Source organism: Emys orbicularis, chromosome 8, assembly GCF_028017835.1.
Source record: "Emys orbicularis isolate rEmyOrb1 chromosome 8, rEmyOrb1.hap1, whole genome shotgun sequence".
Lineage (NCBI taxonomy): Eukaryota > Metazoa > Chordata > Testudines > Emydidae > Emys > Emys orbicularis.
The window spans coordinates 99,914,248-99,933,270 of record NC_088690.1 but is presented as its reverse complement, the minus strand read 5'-3'; the positions used below and the strand labels follow the sequence as shown (position 1 = coordinate 99,933,270).

At 36.2% G+C, this 19,023-nt stretch overlaps 1 protein-coding gene across 1 annotated transcript in view; it reads right to left on the bottom strand.

Annotated features, from left to right (window-relative positions):
• RAPGEF6 (Rap guanine nucleotide exchange factor 6) overlaps positions 1 to 19,023 on the bottom strand; it is a 236,294-nt gene that overhangs the window by 33,056 nt on the left and 184,215 nt on the right. Inside the window, exons 17-23 of the mRNA XM_065410106.1 lie at positions 14,924 to 15,081; positions 13,560 to 13,574; positions 11,614 to 11,854; positions 9,412 to 9,795; positions 3,803 to 4,014; positions 2,833 to 2,956; positions 609 to 632 (exon numbers count right to left, since the gene is read on the bottom strand). Coding sequence (XP_065266178.1) covers positions 609 to 632; positions 2,833 to 2,956; positions 3,803 to 4,014; positions 9,412 to 9,795; positions 11,614 to 11,854; positions 13,560 to 13,574; positions 14,924 to 15,081 — 1,158 coding nt within the window. The remainder of the gene's footprint in view (positions 1 to 608; positions 633 to 2,832; positions 2,957 to 3,802; positions 4,015 to 9,411; positions 9,796 to 11,613; positions 11,855 to 13,559; positions 13,575 to 14,923; positions 15,082 to 19,023) is intronic.

Here is a 19,023-nt window from a genome sequence, read left to right as displayed (position 1 = left end):
TTGTAATATGCAGGCATTGGTTAGAATATTTATTAACCAACCATATTGCACTCTCAATCCTCATCATTTTGGTCCCTATTCTACATTCCTTGCACAACCAAAACTCCAAGTGAAGTCAGTGAGGATTTTGGAATGTGCCCAAATGCAGGATTTGATCCTTTTAAGTACAGTTTAAAAATGTGAGATATTGTGCAACTCAGAATTACACTTGGACTCAAAGTTTAGAGAGGATTATAATTACAATAACCCAATACATAGTTGCAGTATAAAACTAAGTACTAGTTTGAACTTTTGAGATAGGTTTTAAAAGTTATTTTGTTTTCAAAAATACTCTGCATTACACTGTAATTAGATTACAGTTTATCTTTCTGCATTAAACTAAAGTTGAAACAGCTTATCTAGAACATAAAATCAACTCAGGGGTACAAATGCTGACTGGAAATAGTGTTTGTTACTGATTTTCTCTCAATCTGTTTACCAAATATATGTATTGCAGGGTTAATAAAATGCATGCTGTATTTCAAATGCATGCACTAATGAGGAGGATGCAGTATGTTAAAAGTTGCATAACCTTTGTTTATCTTAGTTGCATTCATCTCTACACTTACCCCAAACTCCTCCACCTCTTCTTCCTGTAAGCAAGAGCCATATACATTGAAGCATATATTTGAACAGAAAAGCACAGGAAAAATATCACAGTTGACAGTCAGGAAGAAAAAGATGTAGACAGGAAAGTATAGAAAAGAAAAAATGCTACCAGGCAAACATTCTTCTCAAAGAATAACATACGGTTTTAACGGAATGTGGGGGGGGGAGAACTCCATACAATATTTTAATGAATATAGAAGAACATATTGCATGTTTTTATGTTTAACCTACAAATTTAAAGCCAAACTCCAGTTAACTTGTGGGAAATATTTAACATGAAAAATCAATTTTAGATGTTGCATCATCAAATTCAAACAGCTTACCTGTTATTATTTACTTTTGAGAGACAGAATGAAACCTTTATATCTTTTAGAAAAATTCACATTGTGGGAAGTATTATGAGATTAATGGCATTTAATGCATTAGGATTGTAATTATAAGAAACATACAAAGAAACGGGATCATTATAAATTTGTGTGTTTTTCATTTTGATTACTTGTGGAAAAATATGTTATTTGACAAATATAGTCTAAAGAATTAGAAGCTTTGTTCTAATTAGTAATGAACTTGTCAAAGTATTTGCGTGAGCACTAAAAAATTTTTGTTCATTTGTCTTTTTAATCAAAACCTTTTTATTGGAGTTTTTATAACAGAGGAAACTGATTGACTATACAGGAGAAACAATGAAACTGACTATAAATGAAATGAAAAAAAGACTTTTCCCCTTCTAATCACAGGTGCTACTTAGAACAATAGTAGACAAAGCATTTTATGAGAGCATTGTGTTTGATGTGCCCCTTAAGATGCATATTGGAAGTTTAAAAAGGCATATCACAGGTGAACTATTTATTTGATATTCAATCAATGTAACAATTAGACTTCATTGTCTCCTGTGAAGCATTTAAAGTATAGACAGATTTTTAGACAGAACTGATCTGTAAATATATGATTTACCTATATAACTATAATGGTTTCTGATGAGCCACTGTAATCATCAAATGAATATTTTACAGTTTTCATTTTAAATGTAGACTTTTTGCTTGTATAATCTATACTGCTATGAAAGCAAGATCCTTCTCTGAAAAGTGACTATGCTAAAACAACATTGTGGTATGCCACATTTGTAGCTCAATAATTACATACCAAATTTGCTCACATTACAAGTAAAATGGTGCTTTTTCTAACTGCCAACCCTGAAAAATCACCATGTGAACTGAATACCAAGTTAGGTTCCTTCTGGCTAAGGCCTGGTCTACACTGTCACTTTACAGCGCTACAGCTTTCTTGCTCAGGGGTGTGAAAAAACACCCCCCTGAATGCTGCAAGTTTCAGCGCTGTAAAGTGGCAGTGTAGACACTGCTGGCAGCCGGGCTCCCACCGCTGGCAGCTACTCCCCTGGTGGAGGATGGTGGTTTACAGCGCTAGGAGAGCTCTCTCCCAGCGTTGGTGCTGCAACTACACAGCTATGTTAAAGCCCTGCCGCAGCAGCGCTTTAACGTTGCTAGTGAAGACATACCCTGAACTAATATTCTTACTGATTCAGTATGGGGCATCACCCTGACTCAGCTGCTGCCAAGGCCACCACACTAAAGTCCTACACTTGGGCTGCGCAAGGGGACCATGGGTGAAGAGGGTGGGGGGGTAGGGGACCTCTGTACTGTTCCAGCATAAGTCAATTCGACCAGATGCAATATGGCGGGCCCACAGAACGTATATTTATATGGATCTCGAGGCTCTAACATCCTGCACACCTGACATGGAATAGCTGCTGCTTCTTTTCCAGGCAATGGACTACAAGTAGCCTCATGTCTTGTCCCAGATTGGAGATGGTGGTGGTTCTACTCTGCACTCCATCTGCATACAGCATGATTATACTCAGGCTGTACGCAGGTGTAGTGATTTTTTTCTGTGATGCATAATAAAATAAATAATGTTTGTACTAACATACCCTAAAGTGCTAGCCAGATTATGAAAAATAAACAGGAATATTTCCATTTTAAAACTATGGTAAAATATATTCCTTAATCTTACAAACCCCCTTTGTTACAGCTTTCACTCTAATGATAAATGTTAATGATAATGAAATCATAATGGAACATAAACACGTGGTCATGCACACAAACCCACACTCTACCCACTGTATAAGAGTTATCTTTAATCCTACTTCCTTGTTTAATTGCACACCTTTGTCTGAACATTACAGCTGGATCCATGTTAGCAGAGGTCATTCTGACGACTTGTCGAATTTCTTTGGCAATCATTCTAAGTTTCTCAAAATTTACCAGGCCATCCACTTTTGAATCATTTCCTGTGCAATGAAATATGTAGAACAAATATAAGCAATATGCAGTACTTTTCTAAGGCTGACATGTTATTTGTCTCCCATAATATCACCCTTCAGCAGATGTCAAAAGCCTTTAATTCAAGTATCAGTCAAAACCAGGAAGTAGTATAGTGGCAGAATACAGATGCCAGTCAGGCCCACTCAAAGTAGATAGGAATGCTTGCTCTGCCCTTGTTAATCTAACTCTAAAGTGGCAGCTGTCAGTAGGGGGAAAATGGAATAATTTGACTATGCACAGATTTATTTTCATATGTTAAAATGGTGCAAATATGAAACTGACAACATTTCCCCTTTTAAATTAGTTCAAACAATTCTGAGACAACAGATCTGAAAACTTGGCATATTTAGAACCCTTTAACCTTTACTAATGAAGAATGGAAAACTGTTAAAAAGGGAAATATTTTAAATAAAGAGAAATATTTTAAAGCAAAACTAACCCTTTGCAAGCCACTACATGAAACTAATACTGTAATGATGAGTTTTTATGACAGAAACGTATCTGAAGTGTTCCGAACATTGTTTATTACAGTCAAAAGCTCTTCTATCATAACCTTGGAGGTACTTAATGAAGATTAAGTGCAGTTTTTAAAATATTTACTATCTCCACTGAATTTTTAATTTTTGTCTAGGATCTGCCTCCGATATTATGCATTCTGCTTTATATTTCATTTTAATCAAGAGGAGACTACATCTTGCATTATATTACTTATTATTTTTGGTCGTATAATTTGGAACACTGGACACAAAAGAAGAAAGGATTAAAATGTTATTTTATGTTTTGATTTATTACTTCTCTACATAGGGAGTTACCTTCATGTAGAAATGTAATATCCTTCTTGACAACAGGAAACAGTGGAATAATTGGAGGCTGCATGCTCTGACTGCTAAGAATGTTGCGGTACTTTGCCATGTTTCTAGATGGATCAAAAAGATCTTGAAGGTCTCTAAGATGCTTTTCATACTTGCTTGGTAGCTTTTCCCAGGTACCTCTGAGTCGTGCTACTGGTGCCAGATTTAGCCCACTGTAAAAGATAATTTTTTCCATTATCAGCTGTTAAATGGGGACTATTGCATTTAATAAGGTGGTGAAGGCTTCTTCTTCTTCTTCTTTTTTAAAGGGAAAATGGATTTTTAAAAGGCTAACTTTAAATCTGGGTATTTGCCACACTGCAGCCAAATAAGTTACCAATAAGCCACTGCTGGGCACTCTCCTGAACACTGAAAATGGGACATGAAGAGTAGGACAACACTTTCATAGTCATAGTACACCAATTAAAAAATATAGTTCCAAGACAAATCTATTACCTGTGTTCAGCTAAGTTAACAACCATTTTTTGACAGTGAGATTCTATACCAAAGAAAAGATATCAAGGGTGAAAAGTTAATGAAGTGATTAGGAGGTACAGTTACAGTAAGAAGGCAAGAGGAGTGAGCAGAACATTCATTACAAACACAAGCAGGGAGAATCTTAGGAGGAACAGATTGGGAACCTTTATAATGGGCAGTGTTGATCTGCAAATTAGTGAAAGAGGCAGACATTTCAAAAAATTTGTTACATCTGACTCTTTTTAAGCATTGTAAAATGCACCAAACATTACAGACAGGTGCACAATTTATAAATCAAATTAAAAATCTCCATCCACTAAGTTAAAGTTGCATAAGAATCCTACAGTCATTAGTACTATGGATCCTTATAGAGTTTCAGAACAGCAAGATGCATCAGCAAAATTATTCCGTGAATTCTGATTCTCCAGAATCTTTATTATAGATGGGTTAAGAAGCAGAACACACACAGCTTGATATTCAGATTGCCACTAGTGCAAATGCAACCAGCTGTTAGAAAAATCTTGCTTTGATATGTACACTGAACAAAAGAAGAAAGGAAAAATAGGTCAGTTACACTAAGTAGAAGGACTTTTAAAAAATTATAGCTACTAAAAAAAGATAGCTTGTCCATCATCCTCTCTCACACACCTGCTTTCTATGGGAAGTTTCTTTCAGTAGATATTAGATTTGGGTTCCAATTGTGCATTCTGTCCATATTATTAGCTGGGTAGGTAGGTCAGTTAAATCCAGCTGCACCCCTTATTTTTCTACTCAGTCACAACTGGCTTGCTCATGTTTGCAACCCAAAACAAGACCTAGGATTTTAACATTTACACTGCATAGATTAGCAATACAGAACAGTCAATATTAGATTATGTTGCACTTAAATCACTAAACTAAGATTTGCTGTTATTGATCAGGACACTGCTCTACAAAACCAAAACAATTGTCCTTTCTGAAAGGCAGCAAATAAATAAGCCTCTTTTTAATATGACATGATAGGGATTAGATATCATTTTGTTTTATTACATTTTGTCTATGCTACCACAGAAAGTAAGAAATGAAGATAAACTTCCTCGTCAGCAGAAAATTAATGTCTCATTTTCTTTTGAAATATAACAACTAAAATTTGGAAGAGTTTTTTCCCCCTCTGATAAAATCATCACTGTGCTTATCCACTATCCTTAGGGGCAGATTAGGCCACTTAAGTACTGCCCTACACTGGGGGAGGGGATAGAGTTGCTTACAGGGCAGCCACAAGGAAGCTTTGGAACTGAAAGAGACAATTTCTTCTTGAGGGGAATGCAAAGAGGAAATGCACCTGCTATGCTCCCTTAGGAGGGTGCATCATGAGCTCCCTGGTGTAACCAGCCAGATGCAGTGGCTGTTGGTGTGCAGGGTTGGTCATGGTCCTTTCCTCCTGTTGCCTCTTTAGGGGAAGTTGTGCCTCAAAGAGACCAAGGATAGCAATCACAACTGGCCTTACTCAAGGGACAAACTGAGAGAAAGGCTCCTTGCATTCTGACTCCCCTTTCCTTGTGTGTGCTCATTCAATCCCAGCTACAACCTGGCCTTTAATATGTTATCAGGACATTTTCCAGCCCCACAAAAAACTAATGACCATGACATGTCAAAATCAGTTCAACTGATTTTTTTTGTTTGTCAGATAATTTGGCAGCCCTGCAGAGAAGATAACATCCACAAAATGCCTACTTCTTAGCATGATTACCACATTAAATACTTCGAATGTGAATATAATATTTTCAATTTGAGAGGTTAAACATCACAGATAATAATTTTCCAACTGCAATAAGGTTTTCCATGATAAAACTTTTTTAAACCTTCCATTATAATGCAGCAGTCAAATAATAAAGTCAATGAAGCAATTTAATCCTCTAAATGCTGTATTTTTCCCCACGAATTTACATTTAGGAAAACTAGTAAGGTGTTTCTTTTGCCGTTAACCCTAACTTGGCAGCACAGAGTGTGATTAGCAGGTAATAGTATTTCATCTCAGGCCTACTAATTTTGAAGCGTACTTGAAATTTTGTATTAGCTCAATCCCTAGAGGATTTTTATGACACTCATATGCTTCCAGTGCTGGATAAGAAGGGAAAAGAATATCATTTAACGTGCTCCTTCTTGTAGAAGGCATTTGGATTCACAGATTATTAATGAAAAGGCTTCCAAGTAATACTTCAGCATTTGATGTTATATACAGGTGAAATCAGAATTCCTTTCAATCAATATACATTGAGGTATCTGCAGTAATAATGTAATAATAATAGTGCACAAATAAGTTGATTAATATCCAGTATATTTTAGTACACTTTATTTAAAGCAGGGTTGTACTGGTGCTTGACGACTCTTATTAAAAAATAATTGGCCCTAAGACAAAGTACATATTTCTAGTGGCATTTTACTGTATTATTAATTTTCTTAAAACAGAATCAGTATCTATATAGATACAGATTGAAAGAGTAAAAACAAATCTAACAAAATATATCAATTTAAATTTACAGTCAGATTAAAGTGTCATGATTATTAAGCCTAATCTTGCATCAACCCTCAGACTAGTCTAATCTGCTGGTTTAATGCCACTCACTTGTAGAGAAGGTATTTTTAACCTAACATGGACATTATTATTAGTCTTTCGTAGTACCCACAAATATTAAACACGGAAAGACATTCCTGACCCAAAAAGGTTAAACTCCCACAGTGAAAATATTCTATGCAGATCAGTACAGAGATGAGTAGAAAACACTTGTCATTTTGCAATACATTCAAAAATATAATATAGGAAATGATTTAAGCAGGAAAATAAGGCACAAATGAAGTTACTTTAAAACATTTGTATCATTCTGGTCATACTATAAGGAGATTACAAAAAATATACAAGCAAGAATACCACATGATACAGGGATTTACGGGTCTTAGTTTACAAGGTTACAGAAACTCAATCTATATCCTTTAGAAAAAAGCAGCTTAAAATGATGAATATATTGAACACACACCAAAAAAGCAGATAAGGGAGGACCCTCACTGAGTCCTACAAACTCCTGAAGGCACCAGAATGGTTTCATGCTGCCTCTTTAGGATTATGACATACACAAGATAAGGGAAGAAAAGCTTGAGCAGGGATGGTGTCCTGTGCTAAAGCAATTTTTGAGAGGATTTAGTTTTTATAGGAGTACTTATTATAGAGAACTAGTAAGGGCAACGTTGTGAGCCACTATTGGAATGGTTTGAAGTAGCAAGATATATTTGACTATATGGACCTTAGGAAATGCATGACAATTTTAGTTTCAATAAAGCCCATCAGCACAACATTTACGGAATGCCATGCAAACAATTTCTGCAATTACTGTATCAGCAACCTTAAACAGCTCATACATCTCCGTATGAAAGGATGAATTAACATTTTATTGGAAAAAAGTAACTACTTTATAAAATCACCCACAATAAGATTTAAAAAAAAAAAAAAAAACTCTCCAGAATAAAATGATTTGGAAACTCAAGTCTAAGATTACCGCTCTATATATCAAAGATAAAAGGAAGTGCATTTTAATATCATGCGGTTATGTAATTCACCATTGTTGTGATTAGTGGAATAAAAAATGTGTTAGAAAGTTTGGTTTAACCCAAGTACACAGTTGTATAAATATCATATTCAAAAAGCATCAAAACTGGTTAATTTTAATCTAAATACAAAATCGGCACAATTTTCCCCTAATACTATTGCCAAATCATTTGCATATCAGATAAATCATGGTCTTCTTATAAACAAAAGCTACCAGTCATAACAATGTGCCCTCCAAACAGACACATGCAGAAATAACTATGCTAAGAGAAGGAAGGCATCATCCAGACACAGCATGCCAAACTGCAAATGGGTTACTTGTGGCACAGCCAAAAAAAGGCATGTTCCCTTAGAAATAAGGGTAAAAACACAAAGGCTGATTTCTCAAACAAGACTTCAGTTCTAGAGGGCCTGATGAAGACAAAATATAATCAGGGAGAATAGCTCCTATCCATGAGAAACTAGGCATTAGGAAATGGCAATGAGGGTGTCTATTTCTGCATATCTACATGCACAGTACAGATCTCTTCAGGATTAGCTTCACAAATGGATAGCCCCGAATAAAACAGAATCACACATGTTCTGTAAATCAGGCTAAGGGAATTAAAGGGTGGAAAAAACTTCAAATATCATAATTCTCAGAAATAGTATTAGTGTTGATTGGCTGAAAAATTAGTCCAGATAGACTTATTGTGAAGAACTGTCTTTTTGACAGATGATGGGGTCTAAGCAATTGAGAACAGGACATTTGTTTGGCTCAGACTATTCAAGTCAATGAAGTTGCATATGGTATAAATCAGAATTAGACCCAAAATGCAAAGAAAGAACCCAAATATATTAAGTAGAGAGAACAGAAAAGGTGCCGAGTGACTGGTTAGAGAACAGAGGAAAATTTAAACTAGCAGACCAAAATGAGACAGATTGGAGCACGGGTGGGGGAAGAGTCTACAAGAGTGGGGGGGGGAGAATTATGTAACCGCCTTATCTCTGGTTTCTTTCAAATACACAGGGAGAAAGTAATGATGAGTGAGAAAAGGGGGAAAAGGAAGTATGCTCAAAAGCCCAAAGTACTCAGGAAGCAGAGAAGCAGAGCAACCAATGAAAACAGCAGCAATATTCAGCAGGTTTCTAAACCAAGAACACAGCTCGTCCAAACACTCTCTCTCCTTTACTTATCCTCATGGACAGCTAAGAATACACAGGTAACAGTTAAGGAGCAATGACAAATACCACAGTACAAACACTTAAAAAAACCTGAGGGCAAGGGAGGGGGGGAAATGTAGTGAATTTGTACCTTTTTGTATAGACTGGTATGCTGTGCAACCTGAAAATTTGTTTTAAAATATACTGTACCCCCACAAGTTGTTGTCAGACTAAATATTCTCTTTTCTTCCCTACAATGGAAGTTATTAAAATTGCATTTGATGCCACAATCATATTCAGCTCTAATTTAATATGAGTAAAAAATATAAAATTCAGATGATCAATATCTGCCAAAATAATAGTACTTTACCTTATAACGGCAAACATGGAATTGAAGTTCTTGCATTCTCGACAGTGTAGGGCAATTTTAATGAAATGCTTAACAATCTTCATTCTTTTGAGCTGGTTGGGCTCTGTTAAAATTTCTGTGGCAACCCAGAATGTCTCTTGGTTAATGACATCCTCAAACTGTTTCAGGTGAGCATTTCCTGTTTTGGAGTCCATCTTATAGAGGTCATCGATGTATTCAGTAGGCTCAATATTGCGAAATAATTCAAAGTCCCTCATTGATAGCTGAGTAGCCACCTCAATAGTGCTCAGTTGAAGAAGAGAAATCTGACTCTCTCTAAGCAGCTCCTGGGCATCCTCATCTGAGCATAATGTCTCTGTTTCCATATTGTTTTTCAGATAATACCTAAAGGTAAATTGTATTATAATAATAAACTTTAGAGCAGCTTTCCTCTGACATTCTGAAAGTACTTTACATACAATTAAATTTAACATCACCCCTTGATGCCTCAGCATTATCCCCACTTGACAGATGTACCAACTGGCGAGGTTATCTATAATGGACACGCCTAGCACCTAACAGTGAGAGGCAATTTGGGAATGGAACTCAGGTGAGTTCCAACTCTCAGCTTCTTACTCTACCCACTGCACACACTGTCATTACTAAAGTGAAAAAGTTTAATATGCTATGAGGCCATTATAATATTTTCTTCCTCTTCATTAATCACTAGTTTCTATATACTAGCCTGCAATAGTGTAGATAATAGCCTTGCCCTTCAGTAAAAGGTCAGTAGCTTGTCTGTTTGCAAATGCAGCAGTAAATTAACATTTTGAATGGCCCTGGATCCTGAGAAATATTTGAAATCTTGATGTAAATGTATTTTCCCATTTTTGATGGAAAAATTAGCATAATATATTAACATGTACATGAAGCACACAGTACTCAGGAAATGAAAAGGCATGTAAGAAAATCACTTTCATGGTCCAAAGGAGATCACTTACAGATATAGAAATGACTCTCCTTCATAAATTCTCTATTGCCTTGTAAGGAGAATTGAACAGAATTTTCTACTTTCTAACATATCTTCTGGCCTGGATCAGATCATCAGGCAATGTGCTACAGCCCTTAACGTTCGTGAGACAACTCACAATGATTTGCATAAAAGCTGAGGCACGTATCTTAAGTTAATAACAACTAGCTGTAATATTACATTTTAGGAAAGGAAAGTTAGCGTATCTTTTGATTAGAAGGTAAATATGGTAAACATCACAAGAGTATATATATTATTCCTTTTTAATGTAAACCATTGTATATCTTGCACTGACCTTCTGAATTAAGTTATCTAGTGACTGAACTTATTTCAAACTTTTTTAAACACTAAAGTTTATCCGCCATGTATTACTCAGATATTATACTTTTCTAATATTCAGATATCCAACTACCACTTGTCATGAACCTCTCCTCCTTTAGAGTGATGGATAACACCATACCAGTGACTAAAAATATCTGTAGGGGAACTCACATTCCTACATCCAAGGTGAAAGTGTTTTTTATGACCATCACTTAAACTCAGTTTGAGAGCTCTGAAAAAGTTGCAGTGGCCAGGAAAGCTTTCTTGCAAACTCCTGAGACACTAGACAAGAGAGTTCTGAAAGCTATTGGCATTTATGGAGGAAAAACCTTAGCCCTCACCTCCCAGCAAAACATACTTAGCAGCTGTAGGAAGCCTTCCTTCTAGTGCTGATTAATGGCACTGGAATTCAGTGTAAGTATACAATTTTACAGATGGACAGCATCAGAGATCATAAGTACCAGAATGCGAGGAATAAATTCTCATCAACTTCAGGTGGAAATGATCTCCCTTCCCCACTCCAAGAAAGCCTGAGATTATAATTACATGCTGAGTGGATGCATAAAATATTTTTTTTTGCCATAAAAGCAGGAAAAGAGCAGACAGGTCAAATAAGCACAGCAAGCAGAAACACTATAATTACAGTTTAAAATAATTCAGCCTATTTGCACATAGCCTAGGGCAGCAATTCTGTTAGAATATTTGTGTACACTGAAATAAATGCTTACATCTTTAGCAATTCTCAGTAATCTAAGAGACAATTCTAGACTTTCTTCTCCAGTTTTAATAGGGACGCTGTTCTCTGATATTTCTTTCAAAATGCTTCACTTTTAAAGACAAAGTCAAACAAAACAAAACAAGTACAATTTTACCTTCCATTGAGCTGGATTCTGTCTGCTAATTTGGAGAACTGATCCGGAAGCCTTCTCTGTTTGATGACTCCCTCAGGACTAACAGACACCTCACAGAGAGAGTAGGTTTCTGGGGCTCCTATCAAGTTGAATTCGTGCACTGCATGACTCACAACTTCTTTTGCGGTAGTGTCTTTGCTTATTATAATGTAACAGCTTTGTTGATCTGCTTTGAAAACTCTTATAACTTGATCTGGAATATCTAAATTTAAAGAAAAACACCTTTAAAATGCAAAACTGCTACTTCCCTTGAAAGGATAAAAAAAGTATTCATCTGTCAGATGGGGTGGGAAACACCTAGGTCTAGATAAAAAGTAAATTCTCAATATTTGTTCTCTTTTTTCTAAAAATCCATCCTGTTTTTTCCATAATTAAGAAAAGTTAATTACTTTCACAGGATGCAGTGTTGTTGTAGCTGTGTCAGTACCAGGATGCTAGCGAAACAAGATGGGTGAGATAATGTCTTTTATTGAACCAACTTCTGATGGTGAGACAGACAAGCTTTTGAGCAACACAGAGCTCTTCCTCAGGTCTGGGAAAGTTATGCAGAATGTCGCTGGTAAATACAAGGTCGAATAAATAGTTTAGCATGAATAGATAGCACATATTCTAAGGGCCCGTTCAAGATGAAGTCCCTTTTTCAAGGGGAAAATAATAGTAATTTGTGATCTGCTGCCAGCAGCCTTTCCCAGTTGGAAGAAAAAGTAGCCCCGCAGCAGCTGTAACTGAGTTGAAGAGGGGACGAAACAAGGTATTAAGAAAATGTGGGCCTAAATAATGTGGTGAACGAAAACTGTGATTCTACCAACTTTTTCACTATTTGTATAGTAAAAGCCGCCTCAGTCATATTGAAGAATGGTGGACCACTAAAGTTTAGATCTCCCATATGGGTGGGGGGAGGGTACTCAGAAAGAACTGTTCGATAAAAGTAAAAATAATTTTTATGTAAGTATTAATTTGAAGTGGAAAAGCTGAGAACGAACAGGGTAAATATTTTATTATGAAAAAGTGTGTACATTGATAAGAAGAATCAGAAACCAACAAAGGGCCATCTATCGATAACCCTCAAAGGAGTAATGAAACCTTACAAAACAATCTGTCCGTACTGAATAAACAAGCATTATAATGTCTGATTCTTACGAACAGTATTTGATGTAAAAATACCTACAAATTCAATGTTTAAAGCAAACAATTTTGATGCAATTTTGAAAATTTACCAAGAATCTTATCTTGATATAACTGTTAAAATCTACAAAATACATGGGTTAGAACCTATAAATAGGAATGCACATTTTAAAAAAATGTATTACTTTATTTTACGAGTCACAAAGAGAGACATACTGATACCAACCACTTTGGTTTGGGTTCTGTTGTTGGTTTTTCTGTTTGTTTTTGTTTAAATGTAAATAGTATTTTTAAAAATCTATTTTCCCATTCATGATTCAATTTGTAGGGAAAAAAACAGTGGGCATTCAAGTTGGCAAGCAAAAAGTTTTATTACAAAAAAATCAAACATAACACCACCAGATAGCCCTTATATAGCACTTTTCATCAGTAGATCTTCAAGTGCTTTACAGAGGAGGTCAGTAGCATTATCCCCATTTTACAGATGAGGAAACTGAGGCACGGAGTGTTTAAGTGACTTGCCCAAGGTCACCCAGTAGGCTAGTGAAATAGAATCCATGTCTCCTGAGTCTCCGTTCAGTGCTTTACCCACTAAGCCACACCACCTCCCCCACAAAATAAATAGTTGGTTTAGTTAAAAAATGGGTTATAGGGCATGCAAATGTCCAATAAGCAACAATAATAAAGTTTATGAGGCATATAAAAAACAAATATTTGTTCATTTCAACATACAAGACATGCAATACAAAGCAGATTAGGCTGCCAGAACTCAGGATACTTACAGTAAAAACCAACAGCTGCAGGCAGCAAAAACAAAAATAAATCCATTTATGTAAACATAAGATCTACAGATTACAAGAATAATCAATAGTCAAATGAATGTAATATGCTGATCTGCCAAAAAGCTATTTTATACTTCCTTACATTCAAAAATGACTTTGCACACACATACTATTAATCTGAATACTGGTTAAGAAAGATTAACTGGCCACAGCTAATGACTATGGAAAATCCTACACCAACATTAAATCAAGATTTTTAGAAAAGTGTGTTTTTTACATATAGAAAAACAATGAATTTGCAGCAAGAAGGGAAGTGATTTGTCATGGATATTTATGTATAAAATATATATGCACATCTATTTTACAAGAGAAGTTATGAAGATAAAGTTAAGTTACATTTATAAAATCTTAGCCAAAAGGTAGCTTAATGAATGTATAATTACGCTTAGAATTTACATATAGAATAAGGAAACACATGATTCTGGCTTGACATGTTTACCGGCAGCTGCATATGATTAACATTTGCCTCCTGCAGCCACTCCATTCCTATAGCAGCAGCAACAGAGACGCATAGGTAATAAAACTAAAAAGTTTTATTTTTGTTTTTCAAAAATATATTTGAATGAATGAAATGCTCATCAAGGTGTGGGACCAATAGCACTAGCTCGGTACCATACAGGTCCTACCCTTACCCGATATGCTTTCGGAGTGTTTTTTCATGGACTGCACATGAACAGAAGCTACAATAGGAGGGGCACAGGCGTTGGGAGGAGATGGTAAAGAAGTGATGAGGGAGCAGACAAGGCCAAGCCACTCTCACTAAAATAGTGGTAGAGCTTCTAAATGGAGGGCACTTGAGATGGCAGGTTCTGCTTTTGCTTAGAGAGAAGAGCGAGCTCTCAAGTTACGGCAAAGGAGACCTGGCATGAAGGCTTAAGAGGTGAAGCTCTTTCGGGGGTTTTGTTGTTTCTCTCCAGTTTGGGACCTGATAGGGCCATGGCATGAACAGGTGAGTACAGCTGACATGTTTAGTGCCAGTAGAAGGTATTGTTTCCCCCCAAATTGGTACATTTAGTAAAAGTTGCAAATAAAGCTTAAAAGTTAACTAACACTGTGGAGCCTTTATTCACTGTGGCAATGTCATTGTAAACACTATATAAATGTTAGGAACCAGTAAATAAAAATGTAGTTTTGTAAATTAGCTTTAGATTAGGCTTTACTAAAATATGTAAACATTCAGAATCTCTGTGTATTGATTTGTAAATAGACCTTGCTACATCAACTAATATATTCTCAGACTGAGTGCTCCAGTGGGTTGCAGAGTTCATTACACATACACAACATAGAGAGACATATTATTTTACCTGAAGGATTAGTAAAATCCAGCATGCTGGTTGTAGGCTGCAACAGATCAGGACTACTTGATGAGAGTGTTCCAGGGATAGGCATTATGGCCAAACTGTGTCTGCACTGCCTTGTTCCGACAATACTGTCATCCTGTGACTGGCTTACACTGCCATCACTGTAAAATAGTTTTAAAAATTACCTACATTTAGCCAAGGCAAAAGTAAAAATCATTTCTCCTTTGTAGGTGCAATGATGCAAAACAAGAACCTTCTCTAAGTCATAGCTTCCTTAACAACAATCTGATGCACAACACAAGATCGAACAGATTAAAACACAGTACATTCCAGAAAAAAAAAAAAATCCTTGTGATCTCAACACAGAATAAATCTGTCCTTTTGGTTTAATTTAACTCCATTTCTTAATTGATTACTTTTGAACATTACCAAAATATTCTGCATAAGAGTAAAAATATTAGGGTGTGACTTAGTGCAAAGAAATGTTTGGAGGTAAAAGCACTATAGCTCCAAACAAGCTACAATGTAAAACACCTTATAAAATTACCCAATACAGAAGTACTTACATATTGTATCTGACGTACTAGCTTGGTGATATATAAAGAGAGACCAGGTGAATACACATTGTAGGCTAAGGCATTCATGCCCATTTACAGCATAACCAGTGGGATGGTGAAAGTGTTGCTCAGCACAGCATAAAACATTGGAGTAGAAATTTCCATATGGGTGGCCCTATGCACTTCATCTGAACAATGCAGCTGACTATGCCTTTACTAGTCATGGCCAAACGTTTTAATCTTTTTTATTATATAAATTAGGGCTGTCAAGCGATTAAAAATATTAATCGTGATTAATCGCACTGTTAAACAATAATAGAATACTATTTATTTAAAAATTTTTGGGTGTTTTCTACATTTTCAAATATATTGATTTCAATTACAACACAGAATACAAAGTGTACAGTGCTCACTTCATGTTTATTTTTGATTAAAAGTATTTGCACTGTATAAAAACAAACGAAATAGTATTTTTCAATTAATCTAATACAAGTACCATAGTGCAACCTCTTAGCATGAAAGTTGAACTTACAAATGTAGAGTAATGTACAAAAAAACCTACATTTAAAAATAAAATAATCATAGAATCATATAACTGTAGGGGACCTCTCGAGGCCCCCTGCACTCACAGCAGAACTAATTATCTAGACCATTCCTGACAGGTGTTTGTCTAACCTGCTCTTAAAAAGCTCCAATGATGGAGATTCCACAGCCTCCCTAGGCAATTTATTCCGGTGCTTAATCACCCTAATAGTTAGGAGGTTTTTCCTAATATCCAACCTAAACCTCCCTTACTGCAAATTAAGCCCATTGCTTCTTGTCCTCTCCTCAGAGGTTAAGAAAAACAATTTTTCTTCCTCCTCCTTGTAACAACCTTTTACATACTTGAAAACTGTTATGTCCCCTCTCAGTCTTCTCTCTTCCAGACTAAACAAACCTAATTTTTTCAATCTTCCCTCATAGGTCATGTTTTCTAGACCTTTAATCATTTTTGTTGCTCTTCTCTGGACTCTCTACAATTTGTCCACATCTTTCCTGAAATGTGGCGCCCAGAACAGGACACAATACTCCAGTTGAGGCCTAATCAGAGCAGAGTAGAGCAGAAGAATTACTTCTCGTGTCTTGCTTACATCCCTGAATGATGTTCGCTTTTTTTGCAACAGCGTTACACTGTTGACTCATTTAGCTCGTGGTCCACTATGACCACCAGATCCCTTTCCGCAGCACTCCTTCCTAGGCAGTCATTTCCTATTTTGTATGTGTGCAACTTGTTGTTCCTTCCCAAATGGAGTACTTTGCATTTGTCCTTATTGAATTTCATCTTATTTATTTCAGACCATTTCTCCAGTTTGTCATGATCATTTTCAATTTTAATCCTATCCTCCAAAGCACTTACAACCCCTCCCAGCTTGGTATCGTCCGCAAACTTTGTAAGTATAATCTGTATGCCATTATCTAAATCATTGATGAAGATATTAAACAGATCTGGACCCAGAACTGATCCCTGCGGAACCCCACTCGTTATGCCCTTCCAGCATGACTGTGAACCACTGATAACTACTCGCTGGGAATGGTTTTCCAACCAGTTTTGCACCCACCTTATAGTAGCTCCATCTAGGTTGCATTTCCCTAGTTTGTTTATAAGAAGGTCACACGAGAGAGTATCAAAAGCTTTACTAAAGTAAAGATATACCACATCTACATCTTCCGCCCCATCCACACGGCTTGTTACCCTGTCAAAGAAAGCTATCAGGTTGGTTTGACACAATTTGTTTTTGACAAATCCATGCTGACTGTTACTTATCACCTTAATGTAAAACTTTAGGACTGAGTGGACTTTCTAGGCTCTACTTCTTGTTCAGTCAATAGCTCAGACAAACAAGTTTGTTTACATTTTTAGGAGATAATGCTGCCCGCTTCTTGTTACAATGTCACCTGAAAGCGAGAACAGGCATTTGTATGGCACTGTTGTAGCCAGCATCGCAAAATATTTACGTGCCAGATGCGCTAAAGATTCATATGTCCCTTCATGCTTCAACCATCATTCCAGGGGACATGCGTCCATGCTGATGTTTTTGAGTGCCGTTATGTAACAAACAAACAAAATCTACATTTATAAGTTGCACTTTCACAACAGTTTGCACTACAGTACTTGTATGAGATGAATTGAAAAATACTATTTCTTTTGTTTTATCATTTTTACAGTGCAAAAATAAAATAGACACTGATTTCAATTACAACACAGAATACAATATATATGAAAATGTAGAAAAACATAAAAAATATTTAATACATTTAAATTGGCATTCTATTTTTAATAGTGTGATTAAAACTGTGATTAATTTTTTTGAGTTAATCGTGTGAGTTAAAAATATGGTTGCCTAACTAAGATTATGCTGCGATCTCCAAAGGACCTCCGCTCTCTCTGCAACATGAAGCAAACTGCCTTTGTCTTCCTCCCATACAGGGGCACTGCCATTGAGGAACACATCTCTGAATCCAGCAGCTTTTCTAAGGGACCTGGATGCTACTGCTTTCACATTTCCTGTTCTCTGGTTCTTCCCCAGTCAGAAATGCTCCAGAGCATTACATGACAAAGTACACAAGAGCTGAATGAAGCAGCACCTGAGGTTTAGCAGAGAAACTGCTAGACCTGTTTAATCCTGCAAATTTGGCTCTCAATAGGTAAGTGGAAGATCCACAGGGAACCTGGGGCCTGTTACAGGATCATAAAAAGGGAAAGTTCTCATTTCCAAGAAGAGCAATTGCTGATATTTTTACCTGGTTTGCACACCCTGCTTCTCTTGATTCGTGTTGCAGCAACACAAATCAACTGGGGGAAAAGGTAAAGGAGAGGCCCAAGCACAAGAAGAACTATAAAGGGTGACTAGCATTAGGCAGAGTGGTGCATCAAGCTAGAAAGAGGTGCAGCTCTGAGAAAATTGCAGCCCAAAGCACAAACTGTAAGCATTTGGCCACTCATCAAAAAACAAAAAAGAAAAAAAAAATCTAGCCACAAGGTCATGCTTCTATATAGGAAGCAAGAACATAATTCACTTGTGGCAGAGAGTTAAAAGAATTTTAAAAGTCTTACCCATTATTAAATGGAATTTTAGCAGCACCTCTGCCAAAACAATCAACTAAGTTGATGGTTTTGTGTATATTTATTTGCAAAATACTTTTTCTTAAGTACGATTTCGGGGAAGTCAGGGAGGAGTTCTGCATTAAGATATAGGAAGAAGAAATCCCTTTGGTTTATTTAGCAGAACACACTTTGGTTACTTTAATTTCTCAAAGTTTCTATCCATACGAAACCAAAACTACCTCATCTCTCATTTTAATGTATCCACTGCAGCCTTTTTAATGTAATTATGGTATTTACATACATCTCACCTCTATTTATAGTACTGTATAAAATACATAACTACAATTTTATGCAGCATTGCTCATACAAAAGCATCATTAATGACAGCACATATTATTCTAGTCAATTCATAAAGGTAAATTAAAATATGCCAGAGGCAACATCTATAGATGTAATAGGAC